The sequence below is a fragment of the Taudactylus pleione genome, unplaced genomic scaffold (assembly GCF_031769625.1).
Source record: "Taudactylus pleione unplaced genomic scaffold, aTauple2 ptg000019l, whole genome shotgun sequence".
Classification (NCBI taxonomy): domain Eukaryota; kingdom Metazoa; phylum Chordata; class Amphibia; order Anura; family Myobatrachidae; genus Taudactylus; species Taudactylus pleione.
In genome coordinates this window covers 7523939-7538060 of record NW_028284421.1, presented here as the reverse complement: position 1 = coordinate 7538060, position 14122 = coordinate 7523939, and the positions used below count along the sequence as shown (strand labels likewise).

The following is a 14122-nucleotide window of genomic DNA, read 5'->3' as shown; positions in this document are numbered from 1 at the left end:
ACACAGTGGGGCCTATATGTAACCACTGCTGGCTCGTAAAGAAAGTTAGTAGGCAGAAATAGGTCGCATTGCCGACATCAGCTGCAAGTACGGACGATGGATGCCAGTTACATGTAGTGGCTCATAATGGTGTTCAAAAGAAGCGCCTCAAAATGAGTAAGGTGTAGAATTGCTGAACTGACTTACACTGCACTGGTCTTGGCACTGACTTACAGCATACTTCTATATACACACTATACGGGCAGTCCAACAACGAAAAACCGTAACTTACTGTAAAGCCAGACTTACTACACATATAGGGTGGCACTAAATATTTTTTTATTTAATAAAATCTGCAACTGGACTGCAAGTTGTAATAAGTTTCAGCATTTACACTGGTTATTAACACCACACTGCAAGCCCTTATGAATAGGGACCTCTTATCCAGTTACGATCAGTTACTTTTGTAATCCAGTATTTTAAAGAGTTTCAGACCCCGTCTGTCTCACGCATTCCTCTGTGCTACACAAACAGCAATAATAGAGATAGGCGATTACTGGAGGACGCTGTTTTCTGCTGATTGAGAGTCATTTTCTATCACTGTACTCAAACCATCTGCTGTATCTACTGCCACCCATGGCAACAAACTACTTATTGTCAGGCAGGGGGATTTATTTAAAGCCAGCACCAGCTGTACCCACACACTGCCAACAGCCTTCTGGTAATAGGGCTCAGTGATCAAGTCTCTGGAACTGTAGGAAATATAAAGAAAATTAAAAAAAAAAAAAAAAAAAAATGCCTTTGCTTCTGCAATATATTAATTTTCTATATGAATTTTGCATAGTGATAGAATGGATAGAATGGGATACCAAAATGACTGTTTACACATGCAGCCTGGAATGTACTGCTTATTAGAGAATGCATGGGGGCAATTCAATTCCCAGAGCGACAATGTAGCTCCTTGGATGAGTCAACTGGGTGCGCAGTAAATCTGTGACTAGAGGATTTTTGCTCGCACCCTGGTTAGGTACAAGCACAAATAAGAGTTAATTAGCGTCTCTGGGCAGCTTCGTGTGCCCTACCAGCATTGTGCTTGGTACTTACATTGAAAAATGCAGTTCAGCCCAACAAAGCCCTGGGCATTACGCGCGGTAAACTGCATCTCCCAACTTAAGTGCAGGGAGCATTGCGGGCAATTTAATAGCTCTGGGCACTCATCCCAGGAGCTACATCGTCATGCTGGCAACTGAATTTCCCCCATTGTATGGCAGGACAATCGTTAACTTTCATTTCTCAAAACCTTTCCAATTGATATCAAACTGTTGTAGATTATAGCCTAGAATATCTCCATTTAAAATTGAAAACCCAGTGTAAAGGACTTAATCATTCACTAAAGGAAACCTAAACAAAAGAAAAAAAACCCTGAGAATTCATACTATGTAAACCCAAGCCTCACCGCAATAATAGGCAATTCTCCTGGTATGACTGGGAGGTTCTGATACAGGTAGTGCTAGTTGGGTTTGTCTAAGCAAAAAATTTTTTAGAATCTGTAGATCTGCCCACCTCATTACCAAAAAGTATCAGACAGTTTTGCTGAGAGCTCACTTTGTAGGTATAAGTAACTGCTGAGGGACTCCCACTGTACTACTAGTTACAGAGGGTTAGGTTTAAAAGCAGGTTTAGCCCTCCGCTTGCATTCCTGTTACGGAAAAAAAAAAAAGTTTACTTCTTATTTTGTACAAGGATTATAAAAATAATAACATGATTCTTTGATGCTTTACCTGAGGGAAGAGATGTACCATTTTGGTGGTTTTCCCCAGGAGACACAAATATGTCCTCTTCTCCTTCTGTGGAAGAACTGGAGGCTGACTCACTGCTGAGGTCGTTCTCACTAGAACTACTGGAACTAGGAAGCAAAGCATATTTTTGCCTTGCCAGCACTTCCCTCTTCTTCCTCTGCATTAATATCCGTTCTTTTTGTTTCTGTGTCCTTTGAGTTGAACCCTTTTTCACAAAAGTCTTTCTATGCACAGGCCTCCGTAAGGAGCTCACCTGATAGCAAGGCCGCTTCATTAACATACTAGACACAGGCTCTGGCTGAGCACGGGGCCATTTGTGAGCCCTTGAACTTGGAGTTCTATCTGTAGTATTTACACCTGCAGGAGAGAAGTGTCTAGGGCTGTCCTTGTCCTCATCGGACGTCATAGTGTCGGAGTCACCAAAATGGGAGCTAGATGAGGGTGAAGACAAGCAGTCACTGAAAGAGGAATCATTGTCATCGTCACTCTGAGGCTCGAGTTTTAGTTCTAATAGTCTCTGATTTTCCTTAACATCACAACTCTGTGAATAAGAAGGACCAGCCTGCTGGCTTTTCCTCTTTTTTCGCACAACAAGGCCCTTCTCCTGATCTGTGTCACTGTTGTTTAAGTTCCTCTGCTGTTTATTTGAGGCATTGCACAAGTGGGAGAACTCGCTGCTGACCTTACTGGCAATCATGTCCACATCTGCTGGGAAGGTCTTCGCTGTCCCAATAGGCTCAGGGTTCAGCAATACCCCTTGCAGATTTTTCGGTCTCTTTGGTGCATCTGAGGGAACCTTACTCTTCATATCCGCATATAAAACGTATCGACTCTCACACAGACCATGGAGTTTACTGAAAAGTAAATTAAAACATTTTTAATGCAGGCTTTGGAAGAGAAAGGACTTTCACTTACTAACAACAGTAATGTGGTTTAATTGGGACAAGAAAAGGGTCACAGTACAGACAATGTTTGGGTTCCAACATGTATTTTAAGTAGTTTGCAAAACATTAAAAGCAGAAGAAAAAAAAGAAAGAAGAGGACCAATAATCAAACAAAGGAGTAAGAACAGGAATGTAAGACATAATACTCCACAGGAGCCTACACTATATAAACCAGAGAAATAACATGTAGTAAACTCGTTTCATCCCATCAAAAGTAACTTTAGAATTTCAAGTCAAAGGATAAAATGTTATACAGCATAAATGTTCATGTAGAATATTAGAAATCAGAGATCCCTATTTGCAGACCCCATTTACAGACTTAGGGGGCGATTCAGTTCTTAATTGGGAATTTTGCTCCTGGGCTACTTTAACTATTTCAATAAACACCTGCAATAGCCACTATTTCACATGAGAATGCACTGGATTAGTCAACATGAAGCAGATTCTCTCGTGCGGTGTGCCGGGCGCAATGCAGTTACAGTGCGCCCAGCACTGCCAACCACCCCGAAAGCCCTAATCAATGGAGATTTCTGCTCACACCTCAGGAGGATGCGAGAATACCACAATAAATGCAGCCCGGGGATAGTCACAGAAATTAATTGAATAGCTCCTGTGCATTTAGCCTGGTAGCTGAATTGCTGCATAAGAATTAAATCACCCCTTAAAATATAACCCAAATAGCCTGCACATTTTTACCAAAATCTCTACCTGTGATAACTAGTAATACTGCAATGTTCTCTTCACGTGATTCCAAAGGTTACAGTGTTATCACTATTAGGGCAGGACCAGTATTCAATTCCAAAGTAGGCGAAAACGGGAACCGGCGAAAAAAAACCCTGTAATTTTCAGGAAATAATCCTAGGACTCCCCTAAAGATGTCCAGACATGGGGGGATCACTATGGGTACCCCCATTTTTGCCCACAGAAGTCAGAGTTTTAAATAGCCGCGGCAGGTGCATAAATGCGGCTTTGAAGAAGGTGATGCAGAAGAGCATTTAGATTTTTTTCTTTTGGGGGGGGGGGGGAAATAACTGTGGTCATCAAATTTGGGGTAGTTGAAAATGGGTGCAAGCATATTTTTAAGTCCCTTAAATGATTTTTAAAAATTCAGCAAAAATGCACATGCCACTACTCCTGCAATGAAGAAAACACCTGCTGCATTATAAGGGAACCCCTTTGGACTGCATTTGGCTAATTTATAAGTGTGTTCCCCATTTTTTAAAACCCCAACATTTAAATACATTTTTTGGGGTGTCCCTATTTTTATTTACTTTTTTAACACAGATTTTTAGGGACCATTCCCAGGGGTGCAGGCTATTTTTTTTAAGCCTTCACCCTTAAACCCCTATTCTGCACTTTTTTTAACCTGCTAAAGGCAAGCGAAATATTATTTTGTTACATTGACTTTTCGCACGGGGATATTGGAAATAGGCGATGATAACAGACTTTTCACCCCATATTGAATATGGCCCTATGTCCTTACCCAGGTCAGAGGGGGGATGTATCATTCCCAGACTTGAAACTATCAAATGGCAGGTATTTTGTGCCAAGTTAGAGATTTGTTTGTAATTGACAATCCTAAACCATGGATATCCTTGGAGCAGGGCATGTGTCACCAGTCTTCATTACCCGATTTATTATGGTTGCCAGGTTTTCTCTCATTCAACTGCGGTATTAGCCACCCTCAATGCATGGTATAAAGTGGTCCATTGCTCACATGATTTTAGTTTACTATTTACTAATCTTACATTGGAAGGTGTAGCCAATATGATTCCTAATTTGAGATTTGTTGGGAGGGAAAGTAGAGTAATCGCATTGCTCCTCGCTTTCTCTTAAATCCAGGACAAGTTTCCATTCCTTCTAAGAATTTTAATAAATACCTACAATTGCATCATTTGTTACAAAGCTTACAACTGATCTCACAATCGCTAACAGTCACCCCAAAATATATTTGAGAGAATTATCTCAGTAGGGTACAATAGGGGGTATTTCCGTGTGATATCATTTTAACACTACGAGTCAATAAACCTTTGAAGTTTTATGCCCTATTGAAATGGGAGGTTGACCTCTCCTGGTCCCTCTCTGAGGATAATTGGAGTTCTGTTTTTCAAACCTGCTTCCATTTATCTAAAGCTGGGTACACACGGTACAATGTGTACCCAGCGATGCGATCCACTATCCGACGGCCGATATATAAGGAGGTGTCCACACACGGAGCGATCCTGTGCCTGACCGCCCGATACGCCTCTCCCCTCCGCATAGACCAGCATGGGATCATACATCGCTTCTCCAGATCTCTTGTGCAAGCACAAAGATCTGGGGGAGCGATGGACGACTCCATGGGAGCGCGCAGCGGACGAGATCATGCCTACACACGGAACGGTATAGCTGCGATATCACTCCAATCCGTCGGATCGGCCGCTATATCGCCCCGTGTGTGGGGGCCTTAAGTGTATATCAAACAATTAAATGTTTTTTAAACTATTAAATAAACTTGACCCCCGATAAGCTCCATAAAATTTGGCCTTCTCTTTCTAACCACTGTTGGCACAATTGTGGTCTTGTAGGGGATATTTATCTAGTGTTCTGGGCATCTCCACTGCAAAATGATCATTCCTCAGAGGGACTAGAACTGATCAGAGTAGCTCGGCTCCTCTTCTGACACAGTTTCACGTATACCAGGGGAATATCACCTCTAGTGATAGATATGTGATGGGACATATTCTAATAGTGACTAAAGCACTGATTGCCTATCACTGACGATCAGCAGTGGCATATAGTTTAGAAACTATTGAGACTAAAGCAGGGTACATACTATACAATGTATCATATGATATATCGTTTCAACACAAATCGGTACAATATATTGTACACATCGTATAGTGTCTACGCCCGATGCATCGTTTACGGCTGTTGTTCTTCACATCATCCCATCTGCTGTTCTGCACGCCATATGGGGCGCTGCAATGACCGACACAGTGCTGGTACATGCAGTGTGTACAGCGCGCGATGTATCATTACATCACATTACAGAGTCGCAGGGTCTGACATAGTATAGCGTGTACCCAGCTTAAGGTACAGGCTCACCTTGAATTGTTACCCGCAGGCTGCAGCTACTACTCTTCAGCTACTAATCCACTGATGAGATGGTTTGGGGGAGTGTGTGTTGGGCAGAGACAAGATTGGCTGCTAGCAGGGCGCTCTCCCATACCCAACTCTACTACCCAAGAGATGGCACCACGTGATTCCATGGTTCTCTTTTGTTCTTGTATGGGGAATCTGGCTTGCTATTGGTGTAATGTTCCTTTGATGATGTATGGTGCACCTAGGCCTGCGGCCACTTTCTTAATTTCCCCCCTTCCATCTTTTTTCTGTACCCCTGTGTTTTGTATTTTCTTTGTATATAAACCACCAGATTTTCAACAGAAAAATAAAACTGCTGGAAAAAGAGAGAAGTAGTCTGAGAGGCATACTTGTGACTCCATGCAGTTTTTTGGTTTGTTTTTTTAAACACATTTAAATAAACAAAATGCAGTGTAAACATTTTTTTTATATAGGGTTCTTTCTTTTAAACCAGCACCATCACTTAAGCCTAGGTTGGTAGTGGAAAACTCAGGGGGACGAGAGCATGGTGTCCCCCAAATTTCCATTACCAGTTAGGACAGGTCATCTATAGCCAGGTACACACAGCACAGGGTCCCCCCACCATAGTGCTAACCAGCACAGGGCTGTATTCCCTAAGGGAACCAGGCCATGTGTACAGAAAAACAGGCTATGGGCACTGCATACTCTTTGTGAAGTCCTGTAGAGGCTGTTATTTAGCTGAAGTGCTTCTTAATGTATTGTGCAGAACTGATACCACACTGGACAAGAAAAGCCAGTTATATTTAGCCTCGTAAAATACAGGTTTAATATACTGCTGTTCCACTGAGTTTACTTTTAAAGTATCAATAATTCACTATAAAAAAAAAGTTACATATTTAGTTCTCGTCTCAGAAATGAAAAGTGCAACATTACTTAATGGATCTGTTGATTAATGTAGAAATTCAAAATAGTGCATAAGAACAAGACAAAACCGAACTGCCTTTATCAATCACTAGACAGTTACTGTAACCATTTTATAGGGGGGGGGGGGGGGATTTGATTATTTTTGCTCTGATACGAGTGCGAGTGCCACAGACAAAAAGTACTGGTTTTGTGCGCCCAATCTGGTTTATGTGAGCTAACCTGGACTTTAGACGGGTGTAGCGGCGTTACACGTGGCTAAACCCAGTCTATTTTAGCACGATATGGGTGAAAAAAAAACAAAAAAAAACAATTGAAAAAAGCCCGAGGTCGCTTTAGAACAACTGAATTCCCCCCTTTGTGACATAATTTACATGACATATTTAAGGGCATTCACCTACTGTGTTGGGAATTTGAGATGATCCCTTTCTGCAAGCAGTCATAAAATATGAAGCAGTCGCTTGTCTCCAGTAAACAATCCAGCTGCTATTACGTAGACATCAGCGTTTGTGGCATATTAACATAAAAGAAATAATTAAAAAAAAAAAAACTGCACTGCGTTTATGTATGCATTCATTCTAGGTTGGTTTTTTTTTTGTTATTTTAATTAAGCATACACCTGGGACAAAGAGAAAGTTATTTAGTTTAAATTCCCTATAGATTGTAAGCTTGCGAGCAGGGCCTTCCTACCTATATATCTGTATGTTATTACCCAGTTTTGTTCTAATAATGCTTACAATTGTAAAGCGCAACGGGAAATATGCTGCACTATATAAGAAACTGTTAATAAATAAATAAGTCAAATTCATATGCAAATGCTTATTCTTATGGCATTTACAATGCTCCCACATTGAGAGGTAGCTTTTCACCAGCGTTGATGGGCACCAGATGCACTAAAATGGAAGAAGTGTTTGCGAAAATATGGAGCAATGTATTGCTAAAGCCAATAAAATACTCACATGTACTGTTTCATTATTTTCATCTTCATATCTGTTTAAAATGTGCTTAGCTTGCAGTCTAAATTTTAAACGCCAGTATGTATGTAACCTAAAAGCTTGTACATTCCACAGCAAACAAGCAAGATCTGGCTGTCCCTGGGAAAAGCAAGTCCCATGGAACACAATGGGCGGAATTCAATTGTTTACGTGGTCCGGATCTCCCGTCTAAAGTGACAGGAGATCGCGGGCCGCTAGTCAATTGCTGCCATTTTTCGTGCTGGTCGCACCCAAAGTGATCGGGTTTAGCAGCGTAAAGCAGCTAACCCTGACCAAAGTGCTGGGTGCGACCGCGAAAAGTGATGTTTGGGTGCCCAAACAAGTCACTTTTCGCACATTTCAGCTCTCACCCCTCTGGGGCTGCGAGCTGAAATGGGAGCACTGACAGCTGATCGCGCCTGACAGGAGCAACAATTGAATAGCTCTGTTGGGCGTGATGGGGGCCGGAAGCAATTTATTTCCGCCCTATAAGTGAGTAAACAGCACGTTTATCCTCCCAACATCGCAAGCTTTTCCTCATACCTCTTGGTGCCAGTAAAAACATGCGAGGCCAGCAGACGCTGTGTGACATTTCAGAACAGCACCTTGCGTTGATGCCATGGAATTGAGTTTGTTGAGCCCTGACTTACAGCAACAAATGATGGGACCCCTGTTTTTATTGATGTTAGGATGGGAGAGATAGGTTAATTAGACACACAACTCACCATCAATCACTTGATTTCAGAATCCTTTCTGCAATAAAGGTCATCACTGGCGGATTTTAGCTAGTGGCTGCAAAATCTGCCACCCCCAGGGAGAGTCTTTTGGCAGTAGCTTTCCATTAGAAGCGCTCTCTGCTAATCATAGCTAGACAGGCAGCCCCTGGGGGGAGGGGAGCCACTCCTCTGCCTTTCCGTTAGCTCTATCTGGCAAATAGGGGCTGCAGCCGATGCAGTCCCTAGAAGCTGGCGTTTGTGCACATGCTCTGGACTTGGGCCCTGCCAGATGCATTGCACATGCACAATACACATGGCAGGCACAGAAAAGAACAGGGGCCGGACTGCTACCCAGACTGCAGCACACAGGCAGCCCCCTCACATAAAAAGGTAGGAGCTGCTGCTGGTTGTTATTGTCTGATGATCATCAGACAATAACCACTAAGCCTTAGAGACTTCATAATGATTTCTGCACTGAAGAGGTGTTCTCATGAGATCAACTAAGAATTACTTCTCTAGGATCACTCTTTCAAACTCTGGTACTCCTGAATCTGTGGGTGCCATGGGGGATAGAACACTTTTCCTGACTTGTAAAAGTATGTAGTGTTTAGGATGGTAAGGGCGGTGCTTAATAATGTCATTCCATTCCAGATGTGACTATGTCAAGCCCTGCCCCCTCCCAGACATAAGCAACATTCATTACAAGGTTTTTAAAGGTATGCAAACCCCCACCAAACACACACACCCCCCATTTGAACCTCTGCAGATCTTAGGAAGAATTCCACTCATCTATGGCATTGAAGGCCTTAAAGTACATGCAAATTTACTATAGAAAAATAATAATTTAGCGTATGATTCAGAATAAACCCTTTTATATTATTTCTGTATTCTTAAAGGGACGCAATATAGGAATGTAATGCACTCCAGTAACAGACCATGTAAATCTGGACACCTGAATTATACACGCTGCAAAACACATGCATGCCTCACCACATTTACACAGCAGGCATGCAGAACTTTCACGAATGGAAGCATAGACACCTGCATGTGTGACTTCTGTGTACCTGGAGTTACATGGCTGATCACCAAGCAATCACATATGCATTTACAGCACTAGTAATGTATGTGAAGTGCAGCTTCCTGGAAATGTCAGGAGGGGGGTTCTGGCCTGAGATGCCAAATCACATTTACAGGGAAATTAATATGGCGACTCCCACAACAGGGACATGTGTAAATACGGTAATGTCTAAATCCCCCTTCACGGAGAGGGCCCGGACATCATCAGCCAGTGTCCAGCATCATTCCCTACCATCTAAGTGGGCATAGAGGGGCAATATAACCTTGTGGCGAGCGTAGCGAGCCCGCGAGAGGACAACTTCTTTCTTTAGGTGGCCTTATTGGGCATGGAACTGCACTTCCGTCCTCACTCACATCACTTCCAGATCCCTAGCATGAAGACGAAATACTGCTCCCTCGGAATGAGAATAACCATATCCCTACTAGATTTCTAGTACCAGGATACATTAATACAACTACACACATCATGGTCATTTCAGAACAATTCTAAAATAGGCTTTTGCTGAACTATGAACACAATCTTTTGTGAGGATTTTCTGTCTGATCTTTCCCTATACACCAGCCTTTGCTCTACAGTAGAATAGAAGCCAATCCTGAAAGATATTCAGTAGAGATAGAGCGGGACATGCTAAAGGAAGGTGGGAGGTCAGCCTGTGTGCCAAGTAACACAAAATGTAGGGCTGAAGATCACCACCAACTCAAAAGAGAAAAATAAGCTGTTCCACTTCTGGGACCTGAAGAGTGGTTTTGCCACACATGCCTCTCCTGCAAAGTGTCCTCCGTGCCAGAGAACATTATAGAAACTTACCTGATCATAGTGGTTTATGGGAAGCAAATCACAAAACAGAGGGAAGTTATTTGTTTTGTTTATTGTACACTTTAGGTGGGTACGCACCTAAGCGATATATCTGCAGATGGAGTGATCTGTAGATGATGGTCGTTCATACACACTGAACAACCATCAACTGCATGCTGCACCGGGTCCCGGCAGGTGGGAGGCATGTCTCGGCGGACAGGGGGCATGTCCCGCCCCCCTTGCATGGCTGCCGCTGTGTGTGTACGACTTGCCGATGGACAGATATGTCTGCAATCATATCTGTCCATCGGCTGTGCAGCGCAGCCAATGCGATGTCCCTGCACGACGCCATTCACAGACATATCGCTAGCACACACTGGGCGACGTGCAGCAGATATATTGGCCAATATATCAGTCAGTGTGTAGCCAGCGTTACAGATTTCCAGACAGGTTCATAGGGAGCTTTTACCACTATCTTATATATAAAATTCATTGGTCTATTTCTTTATCAGTCAGGTTATGCATCCGGACACCCCTGCAGCGATTGGGATGAAACCAACGTGAGCTGGTCCAGTTAGATACTGGGCAAGTTTTAGGGGGTTAGGGTCCCGGTCGGACCTCCCGTTTGTGTGCACCGGGCATAAATTTGACCCGGGAAGCCTGTTATGAGCCTTCCATTGGATTGATTTGGGCAAAAACTTCAGAGTAGTAACATTGGATCCCAGTAGACATACTGGGGGGTTGATCTCCAGGTCGGACCTCCCATTGGTGTCAACTGGCCAGAATTCTGACCCAAGAAGCCTGTTCTGAGACTTCCACTGGATGAATTTGGATGACATCACATAATAAAACTTAACTTGAATATTTAAACCCTGGCAACGCCAGGTACTTCAGCTAGTTAACAAATATAACCCTAATAGAAAAACTACACATTTCTGTTTTCTCTGTATTTATGGAATGTCAACTGAACTGAATCGAAAAAAAACATTTTGATGCCTATAAGATTGCCGTTTAGTGAAAAGGATGTAGCTGGATAATGACAGCACAATAAAAATTATCTTACTATCAGGAATAAATATGTATATAAATAATCAGAAACTTTACACTCCCTAAATACACCATCAACACTCCAAGCTATATATAGTCTATGTAAAAATAGGTAATTGTAGTTGCATATATTGCAATACATGTTCAGATAACCAACTGCACCAAAGCCTAGCCCATACGGCTGCAGTTATCCCTCAATTCTGGACCCACCCTCCGGTGAGTACGAGCAGAAATGAGCAATAATTGCAGACTCAAATCAGTGCAATGGCTGAGTAGTTCTGGGCACTTTACACAGGGAGACACAAATTTTGTCAATGAATAGCAGTTAGCAAGACTTTCGAAAAGCACATAGTAACCTGATCCATCATGGTGATAAATCAGCGTCACTTGCAAATCTGAAAAGTTAAGGAACTGTTAGATTTTAATATCCTTTTTTCTTTAAAAACAGAAAAACTTCATTTTTTTGATGAACATGCATACACTTTATGTACAGTATTGTCATACAATGCTTGGTCTACAAAGATGCTTTGATGCTCCTTATTCCTGGATAATATAATGCACCCTAAATACATCCTTGCTTTTATTCATCCTGCATTTGTAAATATTACAAATAATTATTTCTAAGTATATCCAAAATTCTATTTCCTTAAACTAGTATACAGGTTAACACACCTTTGTCTTTGAGATATCTGCTTCCAGCCATTTCTCCACACTTCTTGACGGCCCAGGTGTGAGGATTAAACTAAAAACACTTTGAACTGCACTTGGAACTTGAACTTACCATTTGTATCAACAGACTGTCTGATACAAGTGTTTCACTTTTATCAGCATATATTGCTGGTTAGCACAGTCAAGATACTGGATACATCAGCATTTTACATTAGGATTGAATAGTGTATTAATCTGAGGGGCCATAACCCTGTGTGAACTTATGTACACAATATATGTGTTTTTATACTGTTATTAAATTGTTTTTAATTATACACATAAGAACCTCTTAAGGTGCGTACACACGTAACAATTTAACTATAACATCGTCGTTATCGTTAAATCATTTTAAAAAATATATCATTCATTTTTTTTTAGTGTGAAAGATGATCGTGCAAGCGCGCTCCCGGTTGTAGTTTGTAGTTAATCGTCCATTCTGACTGTCCAACGTAACGATTTTCATTCAGAAAATCGTTCATGTTGTACAGTATGAACGATGTCCATTCACTGTATGCATGTTTAAAAAATCGTTCAGGAAAATAGTTGACAATAGTTCATTAATTTAGTAACCAACGATTTTTGTTCACTTTTTCAAGGGAAAACCTGAACAAAAATCGTTGGTTACTAAAATCATTTCGTGTGTATGCAGCTTTATGGTGCATACACACGATCAGATTTTTCCTTCAGCTATGAACGATAACGATTTAAAAATCGTTCAGTCGTTCATATCTGAAGGAAAATCGTTCATATCTGACATGCCTGAACGATGGACGATCAACGATGCGCGTTCCCGATGGTCAGATAACGATTTCTGATATCTGATGTGTTTGCAGTCAGACTTGGACGATTCCATTCATTTTAATGCAGTCAAAAATCGTTCAATCGTTCAAATCGTTCAAAACTTTGGTAAAATCGTTCAAATCGTTTAATCGTTCAATCGTTCATCTGACAAATCTGACAAATCTGACCGTGTGTACGCTCCATTAGCGTGTCATTAATTAGCACAGTTTATTCATTATTTTTGTGACTTAGCCTAGTAACCCGCAAATGCAACGGAAATCTACACTACATAAGAAACGTGACCCTTTCTAATCAAACTTTTGAGACTCAGACAAATGATAAGTAAATATACATAAATATGCTATTTTACTTCTATATGATCAAATATAGAAAAACAGACAAACAAAAAAGGAATTAAACTGGTAGTACACCAGACATGGGCTGCAGAGCTCTCAGAAGTTAATGGGGTGGTCAGAGGAGTATAGAGGTGCATTTAATTGTTGTGAAAATGTGCATATTGCACAAGATACTTTCATATTGTCCATTTTCCTGTCTTGCTCTTCCCTGAGACACACCCCTAATGTACGGCTAACTGATCTGTAACATTCCCTGATTGCTAGGAATGCAAGTTTCAACATCAACCCAACACGTCTGCCAGAGGCCTTTCTAAATAGATGGCTGAAAACACGCACACACTATCTCTGTCTATACCTACATTAAAAAAATGACAGTGCATATACACTCAGCAAAGACATTGTTAGCACTATTACAACCGTTTCAAGCTGTGCACTGTATATAAAACAGTGATTGCTAGTTATACCTACTGCAATACATGTTATCTGTCCAGCTCTCACTAAAGCGGGCATAGCAATGATCGTGCTAATATTTATAGCCTACAATGCATGTTTATATTTGTATTTAGTGCAGGCTTGGCCAAGGGAAAAGACTTAGGCATGAGTTGGTCATAACAACATTTATAGTAATACACTGAACGAACATTCCCTGTTTTTAATACAGAGAACAGCTTAAAGTAGCTTGAGCAGCACCAATAATGACTTTGTGAGTGCAGGGGATCCTATGTCATTTTGTAATGTGGTCACACTCCTCTTGCACCCTAGTTCTCAGTTCTTTATGCATAGATACAAAAACACACATACACAACGTTGTGAAACTACAGTGGGCACAGAAGCCCATGCAACTGCTATGAGGCCTTGTTGTGCAGGAGTCCTGTTAGTCCTGACCCTATAAGAATTAAGCTGCTCTCCACAGCTAGACTATGAGGACCGCTCCTCCAGTT

At 41.6% G+C, this 14122-nt stretch overlaps 1 protein-coding gene across 6 annotated transcripts in view; it reads right to left on the bottom strand.

Annotated features, from left to right (window-relative positions):
• Nucleotides 1-14122, bottom strand: part of RNF111 (ring finger protein 111) — a 70195-nt gene that overhangs the window by 41105 nt on the left and 14968 nt on the right. For all 6 annotated transcript variants that reach the window (XM_088445360.1, XM_088445342.1, XM_088445370.1 and 3 more), the window contains exon 2: nucleotides 1761-2632. In XM_088445360.1, the coding sequence (XP_088301486.1) occupies nucleotides 1761-2586 (826 nt within the window). In that variant the 5' untranslated portion in view covers nucleotides 2587-2632. The remainder of the gene's footprint in view (nucleotides 1-1760; nucleotides 2633-14122) is intronic.